The sequence below is a fragment of the Callorhinus ursinus genome, unplaced genomic scaffold, assembly GCF_003265705.2.
Source record: "Callorhinus ursinus isolate GAN/ISIS: 27379988/994484 unplaced genomic scaffold, GSC_fseal_2.0 scaffold25, whole genome shotgun sequence".
Classification (NCBI taxonomy): Eukaryota; Metazoa; Chordata; class Mammalia; order Carnivora; family Otariidae; genus Callorhinus; species Callorhinus ursinus.
Window position 1 is genome coordinate 21,781,885 of NW_027397087.1, and position 22,170 is coordinate 21,804,054.

Below are 22,170 nucleotides of genomic sequence, written 5' to 3' on the forward strand. Positions count from 1 at the left end.
CATATGATCATGGAATTTTTTATTTATCCTTTTAATTCTGTCCAGCATTGCTTTATATATTTTCAAGTTCTGTTAATAGGTACATATTTATGATTGTTTTATAATTTATTTGTGATTTATGATTGTTATGGCCTCCTGGTTACTCTTTCATTGTTATGACATGTCTGCAAATACTTTCTGGTGTTGAAATCCATTTTATCAGATATTAATAAATCTACTTCAGTCTTTTTGTGCTTACTGTCTATGTGGCATATTTCTTTGGGTCCACTTTATCTCACCTTAGCTGTGTCTTTATATTTTAAATATATCTTTCATAAACAATATGTAATTGGGTTTTGTTTTTCAATCCATTCAAATAACCTCTGCCTCATATTTACCTTAGTCCCTTAATGTTTAATGCTATTATTGATAAGATTGGATTTAGGTCTACCAGTTTATTATTGGTTTTCTGTTCTTCCCCTTCCGCTTTTTTTCTTGATCATTTAGATCATTTATTCTTCCTTTCCTGGGCTTTCATTTAATTATTTTTTCAGGAATTTCATTTAAAAATTTCTGCTGGTTTTTTATCTACAATTATTTACATTACTTTTAGTGGTTTATCTAGATATTCCAAAACACATCCTTAATTTTTTATTCCACTTACATTTAATATTGTACCACTCTAATAAACATTTATTTAGTTGAGTAAACAGGTCCGTAAGAGTTGTGAGGAGCTGAAGCTAGTGTATTAAATTAAGAAATAGCAAATTAGGATCTACTGAGTGAGGAGGAATAAACCACCCACATGGGGCTGACAGGTAGCTCCTTCAGCATCTGAGCTCCCACTCTCTGCTGGTGAAAACCCCAGGGTCATTTTGATTGAAGGCATTTTTAATATACCCACATAAAGGAAGTAAAGCACAAGATTTGTTACTTACAGATCCCAGAAATGGGAGGAAATGGGGAGGAGCAATGAGACACAGGAAAGGCAGTCCTCTGTTACCAGGTCATGAGAGAGCAAGAGATGAAGAACAGGGTGGCAAGCACCTATTACTTATAAAGTGGTTGGGGTAGAGGTCACTAACTTTTTGTGGTCTTAACTCTAAGTGGTTATTTTAAAAAGGGCGTCCTGGGAAAAGCATAGTGGTAAGTTGTGGCCGGAATCCTAATCTTAGGTCCTTATCTAAATGTCCAAAATTGGGGTGTGAGCAGGGTTGTCATAATGTAAAATGCCTCAGCAGCAACTAAAAATAGTTGTTCTTTTCGTGATGATAACCCATACCCATCCCTTTATGCTATAGTTGTTATATATATTCCATCTATATGTAATAAAAATCCTGCAAGAAGTGTTGTAAGTTTTTCATATTCCCATTTCCTTATTCTTTTCTGAGGATCTGAGTTTCCATCTATTATCTATTCTTTTTTCGCTGGAAGAACTTCCTTTACCTCTTCTTATAGTGCAGGTCTGCCAATAATAAAATCTCATAGTTTTACCTGAAAATGTCATTATTTTGTCATCATCCTGATATTTTCACTGAATAAAGAATTCTGGATTGATTATTGTTATTCTATTGTTCCAATTTCTTCTGGCCTCCATAGTTTCTTGGGAGAAGTCAGCCCTTAATTGAATTGTAGTTCCCATGTATGTAATATGTCATTTTCTTCTCTTTCTCTGTCAGGATTTTTTTTTATACTTGGCTTTCAACAGTTAGCCTATGATGTGCCTCAGTAGTTCTTCTTAGTGTTATTCTGCTTGCAATTTTTGAATACTATATATTCATATCTTTCATCAAATTTTTAAAAGTTGGCCATTTCTTTAAAAAATGTTTTACCTCATTTTCCCCCCTCTCCTCTATTTCTAGGACTTTAACTTCATGTATGTTAGACTGTCTGATACATCTAAGAAGTCCCTGAGTCACTGTTCATTTTTAAAAATTTTTTCAATCTTTGTCTCTCTCTCTCTCTTTTTTTTTCCATAGGCTCCATACCCAGTGCGGAGCCCAAGGCACAGCTTGAACTCCCCACCCTGAGATTGAGACCTGAGCCGAGACCAAGAGTTGGACACTTACCTGACTGAGCCACCCAGTTGCCCCATTTCTCTCATTTGCTAATTAGGAAATAATTTCTACTGATCTACTTTTAAGTTCAGTTAAGTTTTCCTCTTCATCTGAATTCTGCTGTTAATTCCACCTGACTTTTAATTTCAAATATTATAAAATTTTCAGTTCTAGAATTTTCTTTTATAGTTTCTATCTCATTCTTGAGATTTCTAATCTTTAGTGGTATAATATCAAGTATAAACATGTTTTTGAACATATTTTTCTTTTTCTACTGAGAATGTGTTCCATTTTCCTGATTCTTTATAGACAATTTTGAATTATATCCTGTACATTCTAAGTGTTAAGTTGTAGAGACTCTGGATTCTGCAATCTTTTTCTGATGATTATTTGTTTTATTTTATCATCCAATTAATTATCTTCTCTGGACGAGAACCACAACCATGTTTCTTAGGCAGTAACTCTTATCTCTATTCAGATCTTTTGTCTTTAGCTAAGTTGCTTTGAATCTGCTATCACATGTGTGACTCAGGGTCAGCAGATATCCATAGATACAGTTTGGGAATCTACTCTCTGGGTCTATTCCTTCCAGAATCCCCACCATTGTCATGTGGTAGATACCAAAGAATTTATTGGAAATACCAATTGGAAAGATAATCATTCCACTTTGCACAATAATTTACCAATAATATTATTCAATTATTCATCTCACCAAAGTTTAGAAAAAAATTATCAACCAGGGCAGTTTAAAATTACAACCCAACTTAATATACTTACCTAGCTCCCAAGATATCCTTTTTGGCAAGGCCTATTCCAGCTATAACTTTGACCCTCACAATTCGTGAATTTGCCTAAAATACAAAAATTTATATATTATTTTCATGTACTTTATAATATACCCAAGACACATACCTTTAAATATATACATATCAAATAAAGTAATCAGGATTTTAAAATTACTTAAAGGACTCTTCTTCAAGAATTAATTTGATTAAAAGATAACATAAGAGAAAATAAAAACTATATTATTATTTCTAGATAACTTGATTATCTACAAAGAAAAGCCAAAAAAACTAGAGTTAAATATTATATTAAGAACTTATCATTGCTTCCAAGAAAATCTACAGCCAAATTCTTAGTACTAATGTTTTCATTGTTGCTATGTACACAATAACACAAAATCAAGAGCTTATAATCATTTGTAATAACTATTTAGAAAGGTAATTATTTTTTTAAGTTTTAATTTAAATTCTAGTTAGTTAACATACAGTATAATATTAGTTTCAGGTGTACAATTTAGTGATTCAACTCTTACATAAAACAACCGTTGCTCACCACAAGTGTACTCCTTAAACCCCATCACCTATTTAACCCATCCTCCTGCCCACCACCCCTCTGGTAACCATCAGTTTGTTCTCTATAGTTAAGAGTCAGTTTCTTGGTTTGCCTCTCTCTCTCTTTTTTCCCTTATGCTCATTATTTTAAAAATCTCATTCAATAGATTATACATTAAATAAAACCATAGTATATTGATACTGTAACAAATCAAGTATTAAATTTCCTGGATATCATAATACTGTTATAAGGTTTTATATAAGGATGTCTTTTGAGACACATATTGAAATATTTAGGGATAAAGTATGATAAAGTACAATATTTCTTAAATGTTTCAGCAAATAAAAAATTGAATGTGTGTGTAAATAAAGGGAATAAGTAAAATGTTATCAATTTTTGGCTCTAGCTGAGGGGTATACAGGTGTTCATTATACTACTATTTCAACTGTCCTGTAGATTTTAAATAGTTCAAAATTAAAAGGTGAGTAAGAAAATATTATAAAACAGAACGTATATTTTAAAAAATTCCCAATTAAGCAAAACTATCAGACACAGTAACAGACTTAATGAGAAATGTAAAAAACTTTTATGGATAAAATTATAAAAAGTTATTGAAGAACACAAAGAAGACTTAAATAAATGAAGAAATTCACTGTGTTCACGGATGGAAATATTCCATATTATTGTCTGTTTTCTCCAAAGTAACCTATAAATTCAATACAATTCCAACTCCCCCCGCCCAGATTTTGTCATGGATTTTAACAAAAAATTGTAAAATTCATAGGGAAGAGTAAAAATGAGTATAGAAGTAAATAATAACATTCAATCACTATCTTATACTCTATACAAAAACAAATTTCAGATACATTAAAGTCTTATAAGCAAAAAAGAAAACTTTAAAAATTTCATAGGAAATTTTAGAATACTTCCATGACACTGAGGTAGGAAAGGATTTTTAAAAATACAAACTCTAATGGGAAAAGTGGTTAGATTTGACATTAAAATTATATACCTTTTGTTTGAGAAGAGATGCCATGAACAAAATGAGAGGTCAAGGGAATGGACAAGGAGGAAGTATCTAAAAATGTGTGCCATTGAAAAATTATGATTACCCAGAATATACAAAAAAAAAAAAAATCCTAAAAACCAGTAAGTGAAATATATACAACATAATACAAGAAATCACAGAGAATGGACAGTAAACACATGAAAAGATTTTCAATCTCACCAGTAATCAGGGAAAACTCTTATATGGTGTTGGTAGGAAGTATAAATTGAAGAATCATTTTCAAGAGACATGTGGAAAATCTACTAAAGTTCTAAATCAATAACCCAGAAATTCCACTTTTAGGTCTACCCCCTAGATACACTCTCACTCATGTACTCAAGGACATAAGTATAGCAATATTCACAGAAGCATTTAGAAGATCAACAAATATGAAATAGATGTTGCCCAACAGATAGCAACCTAATGGAGTCTATTATACAGTCATTCCATCAGCAAGTAGTTAGTCATATTCCCTTGTGAGCAGAGGTCTGAGAAGGCAAAAATATACACATCACAGAATGTTTATTTCAATCTTCTCCTACTTCTAAATGCTTAACAACCACCCTCATTCCTGGAAGTTTCACTGAATAAATATGATCATGGAAATATTCTACTAGCTCCAAAACTCAGATGACAAATTCAGATAATACAAAAATGCTTACTAAAGATGCTAGGTAAAAAAGAAGTTTCCTATAGCCCCAAATAAAATTAAATACATAGCTGATTTTGCAAGAAAGAAGGGAAATCCTCAGGTATCAGAATAAAGATAGAATTAAAAATTAGAAAGGAAAATATGTGAACTGAAACTTCAGTTTTCTGCAGGGACTTATCCCCAAAAATCTGAAGAGATTTGCAGTCACCCTTTCTTCCTGGAAAAGTCTCACTGAATAAACAGGCCCATTAGAGTATTCTATTGGTCTCAACAGCCAAATTCTCACCTACCAGTTGACTGGGAAATGGTATTAGATGGGTATGGATCTCCAACACTGAATTCTGAAAATTAGAAGTCTTTTCTGTGATGACTTAATAAATACAAAGTTTTTCAAGGGGTAAAGTGTAATCAAAAGTGCCATCAGCAAATAATGTTATTTGACAATCCCAACTTTTGTAAACACAGACAAGTGTTTATAATTTATATATAAACTTAATTGAGGAAAGAGATTACCACACCCCTCTTAGAAAGTTAATCCATATTGGTGGAACCTCAACTGAAACTATCCCCCAGAAGACTCCCGGAGAAAAATGTAACGAGTGTTAATTTAAAAAATTCCAGAGAATGATAAATTACTCACAGTCACAAACACACTTAACTTTTAAATCTTCTCTTTGCATTTCCTACCGCAAATATCAGAACTAGTTATCTTGGGTGTTGTAGTTAACTGATGTGAAGCTATCCTGATCTAAGATTCTGTCATAAAATTAAATAAGAAATGCCCTTTATTTTCATATTTGCATTCACTTAGGTGCATTTTATAAATTAATGCTAGAAAACTGCCAAAACGAGTCTTTGCAATCCCAACCATAAGCAAAAATCATAGTATCTCACAGTATCTTTGAAACCGAAGAACAACATAAATGCTGCAACAAGAGACTGAACTCTTCAATAACTTTGGAAACATGATATTCAAAGTACTGTTAATAGAAATGTGGATAGTGCTCAAATGAGGGAAAAAGAAATGAAAATTAAACATCTTCTCCTTATTCAAAATGGGTACATTACCCCCAAATAGATCACAGCTCTTCCTTAAAGCTTGAGACTTACCCCTTCTACTCCTAAGAAAGCTTTCTTGATTTATGAAAGTGAAATGGAAAAGTTGCAAATCCTAGGCAAAGCGATTTTTCTCCATGACAGTGCGAAACAAAATAGTAATGCGTTATCTATGCAGGAGGCTACAGAAATTAAAAGCACCTTTCCAGGCCTCAGATTTCTCCACAAGCCATAAAAACAGCTTCTAACTGCTCCCTAATCTTCTCTCAACCCCCCAAAATCCAGGAATAGGAAATGCAGAGCCTTAGATCTTTCCATCTCTCACAGGTCTTGGAGGAATTTTTGTTCCTCTCTTCATCATTCTCCCTCCCTTCTGTTGCCTCCCTCCCATACCTAATTCCCCCCCCCCACACCTCCAGTCAGTCTACTTTATAAAAAAGATACCCTGTGTTTACTTATCCCTGAGATTTTTCACAAGTTGGGTTCCCTGTGCCTGGGATAGTCTTTTTTATCCCCTACCCCTTCATCGTTAAAATCCTACATCATCTGAGCAGCCATTTAAAATGCATTATTAATATTATTTAATGACAGAAAATAATTATGTTAACTAGAAAAATCAGGATGCAGAGTGTTATCTATTCTATGATAACTCTATAAAAATGATATGTTGATGGATAAAGATTAGAAGGAAATATGCAACAGTGATATAACTATTTTAAAAAATGAAATAAAATAATGAGATGATAAGGGGCACCTGGCTGGCTCTGTTGGTTGAGCACCTGACTCTCAGTTTTGGCTCAGGTCATGATCTCAGGGTCCTGAGACGGAGCTCAGCACCAGGCTCAGCACTTAGCAGGGAGTCTGCTTGAGATTTTCTCTCCTTCTCCCTCTGCCCCTCCCCCTGCTTGCTCTCAAATAAATAAATCCTTTAAAAAATAAAATAATGAGATGATAAAGGTTTTTACTTCTTAAACTTTTCATAAATTTTAAACTGTAGGGTGCCTGGGTGGCTTAGTCAGTTAAACGTCTGCCTTTGGCTCGGGTCATGTTCCCAGGGTCCTGGGATCGAGCCTCGCATCGGGCTCCCTGCTCAGTGGGAAGCCTACTTCTCCCTCTCCCTCTGCTGTTCTCTCTCTCTCACTCTCTCCCTGTCAAATTTTTTTATAAATTTTTTAAAGTGTAGTTTTTTTTTTAAAGGCTTGTCCTTCCTTCAAAGTCCAAATGCTATCTTTTCTAAAAGCCTTCATAGTTGAAACGAATTTTCCCCTTTCGCTGTTAAAGGCCCATTTTTATAGCACTTATCGCATATGGTCTCATATCTGAGGAGATAACGATGTGTCTTTCTCCACTATTAAAACTGTGAGATTTTGAAGTTCAAGAAGTTTATCTTTTCATTATCTTTGTATTCTCTGTGGAACTCAGAAGAATACTTGGCACATAGCAGGGGCTGACAAATTCTTGATTAACCACAAAGCTTTCTGAAGTAGCCGAAAGTAGGAATAAGGCACTTTATGGAAAGCAAGGAAAAGTTTACACAGTGAACCCAGAACACTGGCTGCCAGATCTATAGCCACCAAACGGAAGATTGGAAGACTTCTCTCTGAGGAAATTGAGTGATGCAAGGGGGGAGAGGAACCAGATGTTATATTTATACGTGGGAGTCCCACTGGGAAATGATAGGTTCAGATAACCCTTTCTCAAAACACTCCAGTCAATAGTACCTGCCCACTATATAAAGGACGTATGTCAGCAAATAAGGGAATAAACTGGGAAAGAGGAAGACAAGAGATTAAAGAAACAGTGGCTCCAACACAGAAAAGACATCAAGAGAATTCTCACAAGGACAGCAAATGGAAGCCTGCAGGTGACAGCTACACAGCAGGTGTAGAGTTCAAGCAGTTCAGTGGGATGCAACGTAGCAAGAGACTGTCTCCAACAAGAATAAAGAAAAGGGAATGGATACATTGAGTAGTTTTAAAGCTCCGTCAGACAGCTTGCAAATTTGTGACGAGTACATAGAAAAGTAAAGTGAGAAAATGTGCAACAGTTATAAACATGGCATAAGGGTTCTGATGTGAATGATACTGTATTCACATAATGCAATAATATAAATACAGCATATTTATTTTAAAAACTACTAGAGTGGAAAGGAAGGATGTATTTTTGTCTCTTTTTTTGCAACATACGTTATATAATTTATGGTGACCGTATTTTCAAAACTAAAAATTCAAACCTGTGGACTACCAACAGTTTTGTTCCTCTGGTGTGTAAATTTACTTGCAACATTTTATATTTAGGGGCGCCTGGGTGGCTCAGTTGGTTAAGTGACTGCCTTCGGCTCAGGTCATGATCCTGGAGTCCTGGGATCGAGTCCTGCATCGGGCTCCCTGCTCAGCAGGGAGTCTGCTTCTCCCTCTGACCCTCCCCCCTCTCATGTGCTTGCTGTCTCTCTCATTCGCTCTCTCAAATAAATAAATAAAATCTTTAAAAAAAAACATTTTATAAAAATGTAAATGCTAGATCACCCTTACTGGAAAATACATGAAATGAGAACTGTCCCAGTACAGGTGGAGTATATGACTGCTATAGATTTCCTTTCATGGTCAAAGCTCCTTCCCAGTGTTCGGCAGAAATAACCACGATAAACTAGAATACTCACACTCCTTAGATTTAGGGCCAGCTGTGGTTCTCAAAGTGTATTCCCTAGACCAGTGGTATGAGCACCACATGGGAATTTATCAGAAACACATTTTCAGGCCCCCGTATCTACTGAATCAGACACTCTGTGGTGGGGTCAGTAGCCTGTGTTTGAACAAACTCTCCAGGTGATTCCAATGAACACTAAAGTTGCTACGCACGGGCAAAGAGCATGAAGAAAGGGAAGTGCTATAGTTAATGCAGCTGTGGGACTATTCCCCTTCTAGAAAACTATAACTTTATTCAATCAGAACTATATAATCTCCAAAAAAGAACAGCTCATCACCACTTCACATTTTAACACTACTCTTAAATGTGATGGCACCATATAGGCTTCTTTATACATGAAATGCCTCTGGAAGGGTACACACCAAGCTCATAACCTATATTTGTGGAAAAGATATTTTCATAAGATTTGTAGATGAATGTTCACAGTAGGTTTATTCATAGTAGCCAAAAGCTGTAAACAATAGAAGTGTCTGTCAAAAGGAGAATGGATAAACATCTGGTATATTCATACAATGGAATACTACTCAGCAATAAAAAGAATGAGTTGCTTATACAAACAACCACATGGGCAACTGAAAAACATTACGTTAGACAAAAGGAGCCAGATACAAAAGAATACATAGTGTATGATCCCATTTATATGAAGTTCCAGAACAGGCCGAACTAAGCATGGTGATAAAAGGTTGCCTCTGGAGAGTGAAGTGGGAAGTTGACTGAAAGAGGGCCCAAGGGGACATTCTGGAGTGACGGAAATTTTTTTTTTTTTAAGATTTTATTTATTTGAGAGAGAGATTGAGCACGAGCAGGGTAGAAGCAGAGGGAGAGGGAGAAGCAGGCTCTCCGCTGAGCAGGTAGCCCCATGTGGGGCTCGATCCCAGGACCCTGGGATCAGGACCTGAGCCAAAGGCAGCCACTTAACCAACTGAGCCACCCAGGTGCCCCTGGACTGATGGAAATATTCTATATCTTTTTTTTTTAAAGATTTTATTTATTTATTCATGAGAGAGGGAGAGAGAGAGAGAGAGAGAAGCAGAGGGAAAAGTAGGCTCCCAAGGAGCAGGGAGCCCGATGCGGGGCTCCATCCCAGGACCCTGGAATCATGACCTGAGCCGAAGGCAGACGCTTAACGACTGAGCCACCCAGGCGCCCCAGAAATATTCTATATCTTAATTGAGTGGTGTGTTACACGTATTGTTGAAAAGCACTGTACATCAAAGTGCACATTTAAAAACCTGCATTTCACTGTTTACAAATTGTACTCCACTCCCCCTGCCCCCTATAAAAAAAGAAAAGAAAAATAAAGATATTATCAGACAAAAACAAAAACGGAGGAAGTTTATTACCAGCAAACACTAAAAAATCTTCTACAGGATGTACTTCAGGCAGAAAAAAGTGATCCTAGATGGAAAGCCAGAGATGTGACAAGAAATGAATAACAAGTAGAGAAAAAGTTAAATATCTGAGGAGCAAACAGTAACTATAAAAAAAAATCAGTGATGATGATGACGACGATGATTGTGTGTGTGTGTGTGTGTGTGTGCATGCGCGTGCGCACGTGTCCACACACGTGTTTGGTGAGTCTCCCTCGCTTGCCTGCCCGCCCGGGCTCTGCTCTGCTCTCCACACTCATCTCCTGACACCATCATTCTAGTGTTCACGTTCCTCTCCACCTTATGTTCTGCACGTGCAGTTAGCCCTGTTTCCCTGGAAGGCTTTTTGCCCCACTCTCCACCTGGCTAACTGATTCATCCTTAGGTTCAGATTAAAGGCGACTTCCTCAGCCTTTCCTTATACTCTCTCCCCTCCTTCATACCATACAAGATGAATTCATCTTTCCTGTTATATACTTTTATCTCACCTTTCTTTTCCTTCACATTTATAAAATGTTTGTGTTCATTATGTATTTACTGTCCTTCTCTTCCTGTAGGCTATAAACTCAGTGAGGTCTGTCATTCATCATTATCACGTCATGGCCTGATCCAAATGCCTTACACATAGTAACTGTTCACCAAATATTTAAGCAAATACAGAATTCAAGTACTTCAGAGGTCCACCTAAAAGCTAGTAACGAAAAAAGACAGAAAATGTGGAAGAACATAAGAATGGTTACAAGTTAATCCTGCACATGTTACATTTGTCACCTTCCTGAGAACGAGTCTCTTCTGTTAAATTCTTCTATTGAGGCAACTATTTGCGGTAGGACAGTGGAAAGACCAACTCTTTGGTATTAAAGAAATCTGAGATTCAAGCCCAGATCTGCCACCTAATAGGACCAAGACCTTGAGCAAACCACAGTCTCACAGTCCTTATCTGGAAAATGGAGATAACACTATCTACTGCAAAACTGTTCCGATGACTACAACTAAAGTATGAGAACATGTGACCTGGTGCTGGGAATATAGCAGGCATTCAATTAAAGGCAGCTCTGAGTATATTTAGGCTGACCCTTTTACCTTAAAGGAGGATATTTTCATGAAAGCATCTTTATGCACTGACATGATTGTTCACATTCATTGCCACAGCACATCTCATATGGGGGGAAGCCAAACGTTTGGGTCAGGCCATGGGGTTATGACGTTACACTACAGACATTTATTCCTCAAGACTTCAGAAAAATCTTATCAAAACCTTTTTTCATCTGTTTGGGCCGTGTCTTTCTCCCTGCATTTCTTCTTCCTGTCTTCTCCATTCATTTATCCTCTTAACTTTGACAGGGATTAGCAAGGGAGCCAGACTAAGCAGAGAGAGGTCAGTAGCACTGATGGCCACAGAATTCAGTAGGCAGTGGGTTTAGCAATTCAAATCAGTAGCCTTACATTCTCTCGGTACTAATAGAATATTCTTAATACCAGACACAGTTAGGGAATGGGAGAATCAGCTGATGTAAATATCCTGCTCTGACAGATATCAAATACCTATGCTAGATCACCGAGAGTGACAAAGCCAGAAGTCTATCCTAGTCAAATCTGATTTTTCTATACCCCTGTTTACCCTAAAGCGTTTATTTACGGGTGCCTTCCAGCTCCAAGATCCTATTCCTATATGGTAGATGAATTGCTAATAGTTAACTGTAAACAAGAATATATATACATACAGTCCCTTCTAATCTCTTCCTGGTGCAAAGGAGTCAATGTCAGGCCCAGCTCAGGCAGGGCTTGGGGGGAGGAGGAGTCTCCTGGAGGTGCATGGTCAGCACGCTCCCCAGCCTGGGGCACTACAGGATAAAGGACGGTACCATACAGAGATGCATCAGTAGGTGGCCACTGGCAGCGGGAACATGCGACTCTGTGCCGCAGCAATACTCCTACTAAAGCTGGAAGTGGCAGACACAGGAGATGTCTGCCGTGCTTGGGAAATCAGTGACACCAAAAACATGAGTAAAGAGACTGGGCACATAAGTAAATACAATGAGAATAATTAAAGTCAGAATTTTTACTGGTAGGGAAAGTACTTATTATGGCTGGGAAGAACCCTGAGGCATTAGATTTGAATTCGAGAAACTGATATGAATTAGTGATTTTTAAATACATGTATACAGATTGATACAGAAATAGGTATACATTTATGTGTGTACCACACACACACATATTTCTTAACTGTTTGCTGAGATGGTTGAAGGGCAATGACATTCAATAGTAATAAGCACACTGAGCACCCAGACCTTGGCTTCCAAAAGGCATTTTCTCCTAAATGGCACCAGTGTTCCGAGGAGGAATGGTTGGTTCCAGACAGTGGTGGGCCAAGCAAAATACAAGAGGAGTCTGGAACGTCTTCTGCTAGAAAGTCATGGAGGGTTCAAAGAAGGACGGGGACTTGCCACAATGAACTAGGAACCCCCCTGAAAGGGCTTCCACTGACCAAACTGTGATCATTTGAGCAACAAAATATTTAATGATAGTAAACAATTACAACCCATTGAACAAGGTGGATTCTACACACCCCTGCTGATATAAATAAATAAATGAAGGAGAAAGGGAAAGCTCTTCTTAAACAGAATGCCAATTAATAAAGATGGAAATTAAAAAAATAGTGGTGTCTGATTCAGGTGGAAGTCATCAGTGAATGCTAAAAGTACTAGATGGAAATCTGACGAATGAAGGATAGGCTACTGGCCTAATCTCTGAAGATGTCCCCACAAAATACTAATCGGTTATGCAGGGGAAAAAGTGACATTATGAAAAGAAACCTGGCAGACACCAAAATGATCAAGTGAGCAAGGTTATCACCAACAGTGATGGGACAAATCAATATCATGCACCCTCCTCATGGGAGGCACTGAGAAGAATGCAGCATCATCTCCATGATTCCTTCCAAAAAAGCATGACTGTGACATGGCCCTGAGGAAGCAGTACACAGACCCAGTGGCTGGGGAACATCCTACAAGTTGTATGGCCTGTACTCTCTCTCTCAAGGAACTGATACAGATTAGAATAGACCTCAAAGCCATGACAAGTACATGCAACCTATGCTCCTAAGGGGGCTCTTGGACCAGCAAGGAAAAAGAGAAATTACTAGAACACCTGGCAAAGATTGATGGACTCTGCACTTCGGAGGGTAGGGTCGAATCAGTGCTGATTATCTGGCTTAGAGGATTGGACAGCTGTTATGTAGGAAAGTGTTTTTGTCGGGGTGCCTGGGTGGCTCGGTCGTTAAGCGTCTGCCTTCGGCTCAGGTCATGATCCCAGGGTCCTGGGACAGAGTCCCGCATCAGACTCTCTGTCTGCTTCTCCCTCTGCCCCTTACCCTGCACATGCTCTCTCTCTTTCGCTCTCTCTCTCTCACATAAATAAAATCTTTTTAAAAAAGTGTTCTTATTTTAGGAAAATACACACTAAAATATTTAGAGGTGACAGGCATTGGGTCTGCAGCTTGCCTTCAAATGGTTTAGAAAAAGACTAATGAGGGGCACCTGGGTGGCCCAATAGGCCAAATGCCCGACTCTTGATTTCGGCTCAGGTCATGAACTCAGGGTCATGAGATCAAGCCCCGTGTCAGGCTCAGCACTCAGCACAGAATGCACTTGAGATTCTCTCTCTCCCTCTGCCCGTATGTGCATGCTCTCTCTCTCTCTCTCTCTCTCTCTGAAATAAATAAATCTTTAAAAAGAAGAAAAGAAAAAGACTAATGAAAATGCAAAAAGGATTATGGAGCAGTTGTGGTGAAATGTCAACAGCAGAACCTGCGTGAGGAGGATCTGGAGTTCTTTGCACTGTACTTCCAACTTTTCTGTTGGTTTTAAAGTAACTGAAAAGTAAACTGCTACAAAATAAATCCTATTTATCCACTTCTTTGGTCCCATGGAAACCCGTGAAAAATAGGATGCTGCTGGAATTAAGGAGTTGCAAAAAAGGAGCAATGGCAAAATCAACGCATGTAAAGTATGGGATAGATACTAAGGCAGCTGGGGCTTAAACGGTGCTTCTCCTTTGCGCGCAGGGAATAAAGGTTTGGGAACTGTGTTCCCAGGCTCGGTATGATGCCAGGGCAGGCTAGGTCTGCTTCCACTTGGCATCGGGGGTCGAGAAGTGTCAGCAGATGCACTTCTTAGTTACCCCGTTGCTTATGCACTGTCGTTGCTGTTCCCACCGAAGGCATTCATTCCTCTACATGTGCACACACTGTACCACCAAACTGGCAGTGGACACTCTCAACTCTTTTCCTTTCCTTCCTTCTCTACCTCGTTTCAGTCAGGTTTCAGGTGTAGGAAGCGGACATCACTCTAGATGTTTTAAGAAAAAAAGAAGTTAACCCAGGGAACTGGGTGGTTAGAAAATCGCTGGGAAGAGCTGGAGGGGCGGGAGGCAGGCTGGGCCTCCTGAGGCCCTGGAAACAGCTCGAACTGGCCCACCAAGAAAACTGCCACTTCTGCCCCCGTCAGGAAGGCAGAGACTCAGGAACCACCCCCAGATCTGCTGGCTTTACAAACTTACCCTAGCTAGTCATCAGGAAGCTGCCACCAGCACGAGTTCTGCAACTTCCTAGCAATCCTCACAAAACAAGTTACCAGATACCAAAACACTTCTGCAGGAAAAGTCAATGTCTACATGACTGTGCTTGTCAGAAGAACAAGCCAAAGAAACAAGAACTTAGGCTCCGCTTCATTTCTACTTTCCAAATCTCAAGGAAGTGTGCCCTACTAGGAAACCTATTTCAAAACCCATTTCCAGAATGCTAAGTGCCAGAAAGTATGAGAAACATGGTGTTTCGCTTTCCAACCTCTGCCTAACACGGAAGTCCACTGAAAGGGGGCTGGAAGGGATGCTGAATTCCAGTGTCCATAGCTACCACATGCCTCCTCACCAAAGGTTGGTGGGAATTAGCCTCTATTGTTAATCCCAAGAGACTGTCAGAGCAACTCTGGTATAATTTATAGTCACTACTTCCTTAGTTTGTTATGCTTTAATGACAAAATTCTGCACATGAAGCCAGGACCATCTCTCACTAAAAGACATTTATATGTGGAATAAGAGCTAAAACTCATTGAAAAGTGATAGAGAGGAATTATGGTCTAAACTTCAGCCTACTTCAATGAGCAACTAATATGTTCATACAGTGTGACGCAGTGGTTAACAAAAAACAATTGGTTAAATTATAATTCTCCAAGTATCTTCTAACCCATGTCTGTTCATTTTTCTTCTTGTTTCAGTTTCAAATTTAAAATGAGAATCATCACTTTTTGCTGCAATAGAAAAGCTACCTTATTTTTCATCAACAGCAGAGGGCTGCCTCTTCCCAACTAGTCTGTGAATTCTAGAAAATAACAATGTTTCCTTCTAAAAAAAAAAAGTGAGGGAGAGCCTTCTTCTAAGCCCTCTTTTACTTTTGATGGATCAGAAAATAAATGACAAGTGATGAGATGGCAACCTCTACCAGAAAACAAGTGATTTTTATCTTTCCCACCAGACTGTGAGCTCCTCACAAAACAGGCAGGGACTGTTTTTTCTTTCTATCCCTGGTGACCAGCACACTGCATGACACAGAACAGACAGTTAATAAATGTCTGTTGAATGAATAACCCAGGGGAAGAAGTGGAAGACAACACTCCATCATGTCTCTTACCATCCGATCTCACTCTTTTCTTCAATGTGGACAAGGTAGACAGAGGGAGCTGCAAGGAACTTTGAGTCATGGGACTGACAACTGGATCCCCATCATGCAAACAGAGCAGGCCCCACGCCATGAAACTTCCTAGAAGTACAAATCCCTCAGGCTGCAAGTTCAGGAACACCTCATTTCAAAGGGTGGAGTTTCTGGCCTTTAGCCCCAATAGCTTACTGACCACCCACTAACTGCCATAATTCGTTTTATTTCAGCTGGAAGAAGGGTGATGTGAGAAGCAGATAACAGAAAACAGAGAACCTGGACCAAAGAGAGAAGAGTGAACGATGCCTTTGGCAATATTCTATGCTCAACTGGCTTTGCTGGAAGGGAATGAGATGAGAAATCTGGAAATCAGGATCTACCCCTGAGTAATAACAACAAAAACGAAAGAAAGTCCAAGGCCAGCCTGACTGGGTTGGATGTCAGCTTGAGGTTATCTGCATTGAACAGCTTATGGTAGCAAAGCCAGGGAGACCTGGCGGATAAGAAGAAAGCGATCACAGGTTCAACACCGCATTATTTTCCTCTGATCTCCTCTGCTGGACAATAATGGATGTTAGCAGGAACATCATCTTTGGCCATAACACACTGACTGTTGTTTCTGAAGGTCTACCAAGCTGCCACCATTTTTCCACCACCACTTTGCTTCTCTTCTGGTAGCAATAACTAAGAAATTATGTTCTAATCTATCACGATTATTCTCAAAACAGTCTGAGATACTTGCCTGCATAAACAAGTTGCCCACTGTTTATATACAAAGAACTGTCAAGATAAATGTAAAAGACATTTGTAAAAGACATTTGAAGATACCAAGTTACTAAGAGAAGGAACTATTCCAACACGTCAGAAGATAAATTAAATTTTCGGTGATGTATTACAGTTAATTGGGTCCAATCTTGATAACAAGTACATGTGACAGTTTAGCCAGTCAACAAGAATGCTTAAGTTTGATTTTTTTTCCCCAACCTGAACGAGTCACTGTTAGATAGCTTTTCATCTCCCACCCATTCCCATTTTTGAGACAATCGTCAAGAATTTAGGGAAGCCACATCTCATTTAAGACGGAACAACTCTTTCCAAATGGCCTCATTTTTACTAAGTGTCAGGCATACCAGCCTAAGTTATTTCGCTGAGAAGAGACGGCTTTGCCTTCTCAAATCATGGAACTTAATTTTCAAAAGTGAATAGCTGTGGGAAGTTCTTTAAAGTATTTATACTTTTTCGGCTTTATTTTTTAAATATCACTGAAGACCAGTGAAACATAGCACGAGCTTGCCACACTTGACCCTTGTTGCTAACCATGAGGAGGAAAATCTATCTGCCTGCTTTCCCATCGCCCTCTCCAGTTAGCGGGTTAAAAACGACTTAAGGTGAAAAAAAAAAAATCAAAACAGCTAATGACAATTGGAAGTCTTCACGTCGAAGTCCACGAAGTAAAGTCCAGCGGGCCTGTGCCAGGGTAGGCTCATCTACAGCGGGGATGCCGAACTCCGGGGAAATCCGCCCCACCCCCCGAGCTCCCGCACCCTCGGCGGGGGGTGGCAGGAAGACGCCGGCGGGCGATGCGCGCCCCCCCCCCGGCGCACTCACGCCTCTCGCTGCCTAGCGCCCGTCCTCAGCACTTCCTGAAGGAAACTGACAAGGAAGGCGGCGGCTCCGGGAGGACAGGGGCGTGGAGTCCACAGGCTTGCGAAGAAAATGCCGCTCGCTAAAGCAAGCGCAACCCCCCCCAACACACACACACACACACACCCGCGCGCGCCGGGCCGCCCCAGGTCCCCACAGCGCCTTGCGCGCTCCCCGGAGCTCGAGCGGCGGTAGTGGGGGCTGACAGCCGACCCTCTGGCCGCCGCCTCCTCCTCCGGTCCGGCTAACCAGCAGTGGGAAGGGAAGCCTGCCCCGCAGCCCCTCGACCCCCGCACCTCGTCCTCCGGGAGCCCGAACACCTCCACCGCGCAAGCTGCCATTTCCGAACGGTTCCAGCAAACCGGACGCGCTCGCCCCCGCCCAGGAGTGGGAACAGTAGTGAGGAGGAGGAGGAGGTGGAGGAGAAGAGGGAGGAGGCGGGAGGAGGTGGAGGAAGAGGGGGCGGTGCTGCCCCAGCGGCCGCAGCGCCTCCCACGGCCAGTGGGCGCTAGCGGCACTAGGAAGCGCGGCGGGAAAGGGCCGGCGGCGCGCGCTGCTGGGAGAGCGTGCGTGGGGGGCTCGTGTAGGAGGCAGGCGCGTGACGGGGCTCTGGGCGTGGGGAGTGCGCGTGGTGGGGGCGCGCCGTCCGCTCCCGCGCGGGGAAGGTAGCTAAAGCGCCCACCTGGGAGAGCGGTGCAGCCCCAGGCGTCGAGTTGAGCAAGCCGTGGAGGCCGGAGAACGTCAGCCCTTCCCCTGGGAAACAAAGCTTCGGTTTTCCCCAGCAACAAGTCCCATTCAGATCCTCTCCAGAGCTCGGCCTCTTACTAGACGCCTGGGATCAGGAGCGCTTAATCCCAGCTTCACCACGAGCTAAAGATCAGAGCCCTTTCTTGTCGGTTAGGGCTGCCGATTCCAATAGAAGCTGGACCTTGGGACCTCGTGGGGGAAAGCCCAACCTGAGTGAGGCAGCAAATGGGGAGGCCTGAAGGGATCTCATCATTCTTGGACTCGGGATCTGAAATTCTCTCCTTGTGATTTTTAAACACTGTGCCAATTCATAAGCGATTTCCTGCCGTATGGTCTATCTTTAAAGCCTGCCCATAACGTCCGGCCTCCAGGCTTAACCCTCCAAACCTGCTTAGCTAAACCTTGACCTGCAGCACCACAAAAGGTAGCGAAGAAAAGGGGAAAAATGCAACGAACTAGGACCTCCTGTGCTGTGGAATAATCATGCTTATTTTACAGTTATGTCTGCTGGATTTTGTAGCTCCCTAATCACAGGAAGACTTTGGTGTTGAATAACTGATCTAACAAGGGTAACATTATGAAAGATACTTTACTGTTGGTTATTTCTAAGGCATACCAAAAAAAAAAAAGTCTCGTTTGAAAGTTCCCTTTAATCCTTCCTCACTGTTAATATCTGCTGGTGCTGCTCCTCTAACACTAAATTTTTGAGATCTTTAAGGTTCATTTTTTTCCTCCTTTCTCTCTAAAACCCCCTGGACCTCATCCATTGCCATTGGCATGGTTTCAGCTACAATCCTCATAGAGATTCAGACTAAGAGCTCAATAGTGCAAGATATGTTACTATTTAATTTTCTGTAACTGAACTTAGCTTCTTCAAGTGGTAGAAAACTTAGTCCTAATCAGTTCACTGTTCCTCCTGAACCCTCGTTTTGCTGTTGATTCTACACTCTAGCAGGCAGTGGTAGTGGTAGGCCATCTCAGGGAGGGAGGGCATAGCACATACCTCATCTCTCCAAGCTGGCATTAGTAGAAACATTTTCCTTCCCACTGGTCTCTAATGGTAGACATCTGTATCCATTAGAATGATGCTTGGCTGTTAGTAATAGTAACCCAAACGAACAGAATTTAAGGATAGATGTTCTCTTTTTATTTTGTTCTCTTATGTAAGTCCAGAGGTAGGTAGGCCAGGGTAAATAAGGCTACTTCGCTCCACAAAGGCATCAGAAATTCAGGCACTGTAAAGCAGGATGCTTTGCCATTTATAGGTGTGGTCCTTATGCTCTTAGTCCAGGGAGTGCCTCAGGCTCCAACCATTACATCCCTGCTCCAGGCAACAAGACAGATGAAGGAATCAAGAAGGGAGATCAGGTCTCATGCTTGTCTTTTAAGAAGGGCTTACAGAGTCTTCTACTTAAAGTCATAGAACAGAACTGAGTCACATAGCTGTATCTAAATACGGGGTAGGCTGGCAAATACAGACTTTTCTGGGGAGCCTTGTTGGCGTTCTGTTACTAGGGAGGAAAGGAACGGATGGGGTCAGGGGGAGACTAGCCGTGTCTGTCCTAGCATCTTTGCCCTCTGGCATTCAGGGAGAAGTCTGCACTCCCAATCTGTTTCTGGTCTTCAGGCCACAGAATTTTAGGCTCAAAGATGAAAACCGGTTCAGGGCCTCTGATGTCTCATCTCCTGCTGGCCCTCTGCATCATTCTGAGGCTGCTGAGACTAGGTGTCTATCTCCAGCCTGCTTTGGGTACTCAAGCTTTGCATCGCTTCTCCAGTATTGCTGCCATTCCACTCCTGGTATGCAGTGGGGATGACAGGCACGTCTTTAAAGCCTTCGATGTAAGACTGTACCCAGGATATAGGTCATCTCTGCTCTTGGATCCTACACATCTAGGGATTTGTCATTCTCCAATCTTGAGGGAAACACCCAAGTGCTAGAAAGGTGTTCTTCTTAGAGTTAGTCACTGTGTCCTGTATTATCCAATAAAATTTTGTTATGAAGGAAATTTTCTGTATCTGCACTAATGTGGTAGCCAGTAGCTTACTTGGTTATTGAGCACTTAAAATGTGGCAAATACAACTAAAGAATAATTTTATAGTTAACTTAAATTTAAATACTTACTTGTGGTTAGTGACTGCCGTATTACACAGCACAGGAAATGGGTCCAAAATGTGTCCAAACAGGTCCCAAATTGTAGAAATTTTTTTAAATTAAATTTTGAGTACATACAAAAGGTTAAAAAATGTACACGGTATGAAGAATAAAAATGAACACTAATGTACTCATCACCCACTGTAAGAAAAGGAATATTACCAACAACTTTTTGTACCTTTTGTGTCCTTTCCTGCCCCCACCAAGAGAGAACCACCATTCTGAATTCTATGTTTACTGTTCTTGTGTTTTTTAAACCAGCTGGGTATGTATTCCTAAGTAACACGTTGTTCATTTTTGTGTCTTTGATCTTTATATAAGTGGAATCATAAAGTGACTTGCATTTTCCCACTACACTATTTGTGAGATTAATTCATGCTGAATGTTGTAGTAAATTTATTTTCACTGCTGTGTTATATGCCATTGAATGATTCTACCACATTAATCACTCTTCTGTTGTCAGACATTGGGGGAACAGAGTTTTTTGTTTTCTTTTTAATTTGTAAAAAAAAACTTCTTATTATATGATTTAGCTGTTTCAAATGTTGGTAGCACCTTGTTTAGATAAATGACAATGGTGTCCCTGAAATTTAATGATGGTTCAAAATTTCTGTATCACTTGGGGGGCATAGAGCTCAGTCGGTACTGTGACTCTTGATCTTGGAGTCATGAGTTCAAGCCCCACACTGGGCATAGAGATTACTTAAAAAAAATTTGGTATCAGTTGAGATAAATGAAGCATCAAATTACTAAGCTTCTCCCAAAGGTTTATTATGCTCAAGGACAAAATGATCAATTTGTGTTTATGGTGTTAAAAGACTGACCCAATTATGCTTTCTTTCTTTAATGAAATAAATTCTAAACGTTTTCTCTCACTGAAACCCAAATACAGCATAGTGCTTCTTGTTTTAACTTTCTTTTTCATGCCATTTTAAGAAGTTTGAACTTTACACTTCAGCAGTGAGAGGCAGTGCTTCCTTTTTTTCTGACAGTGTTTTCTATTGTTACATTTTGTTTTGCTTTTACACATAATGCTGCTATAGAGTCTTGTTTATAAAGTCTTTTATGAAACATCTTGTTATGCAAGAACATAATGAAGTAATGATGGGGACATGTCAAAAGGACACAGAAGCCAGCTAAAGGAGGCTCCTATTGCCAAAAATGGACTAATTTGAGCAAAATAAATTATGATAGCAACAGATTATAATCCAATGAATAAATCTGATACTGTAAACTCATACTGATGTAAATTATACTAAATGAGTAAATTCAGAGTTTGACAAGTGACATTTTTACAGAGTCTGATGTATCTTTCCACAAAATACTTATTAATTACATAGGGGGAAAGGCTGAACAATAGCACCATAATCAAGTATTCAAAGTGACAATCCATAATGTGGGCAGATCAAAATCTTGAATCTGCTAGGATGTGTGACCTCAGTGCTATACCTGCCAAACTAGAATCTAATCATGATAAAGCATCAGACAAATCCAAATTAAGGGACATACTATAAAATAATTGGCCTGTATTTTCAAAAGTACAAAGACATAGAAGTCAAAGAAGTCTAAGGAACTATTGCAAACAGAGATTAAAGAGACTAATTGTATTAGGGCTCTCCAGAGAAAAAGAACCAATAGGGTGTGTATGTGTGTATATATATACTTAAGATATATATATATATATATATATATATATATATATATATAT

At 40.0% G+C, this 22,170-nt stretch overlaps 1 protein-coding gene across 4 annotated transcripts in view; it reads right to left on the reverse strand.

Annotated features, from left to right (window-relative positions):
* NEDD4 (NEDD4 E3 ubiquitin protein ligase) overlaps window positions 1-22,170 on the reverse strand; it is a 143,497-nt gene that overhangs the window by 110,646 nt on the left and 10,681 nt on the right. The window contains exons 1-2 of one of the 4 annotated variants that reach the window (XM_073877050.1): window positions 18,243-18,366; window positions 2,814-2,887 (exon numbers count right to left, since the gene is read on the reverse strand). Coding sequence is in view for 2 of the 4 variants with exons in the window: in XM_025884385.2 (XP_025740170.1) it covers window positions 2,814-2,887; window positions 17,857-17,901 (119 nt within the window). In the remaining 2 variants the exon portion in view is untranslated. Of the gene's footprint in view, window positions 1-2,813; window positions 2,888-17,856; window positions 18,000-18,242; window positions 18,367-22,170 lie in introns of those variants that run through there. The other 3 variants (XM_025884385.2, XM_025884386.2, XM_073877049.1) reach the window with 3 other exon arrangements.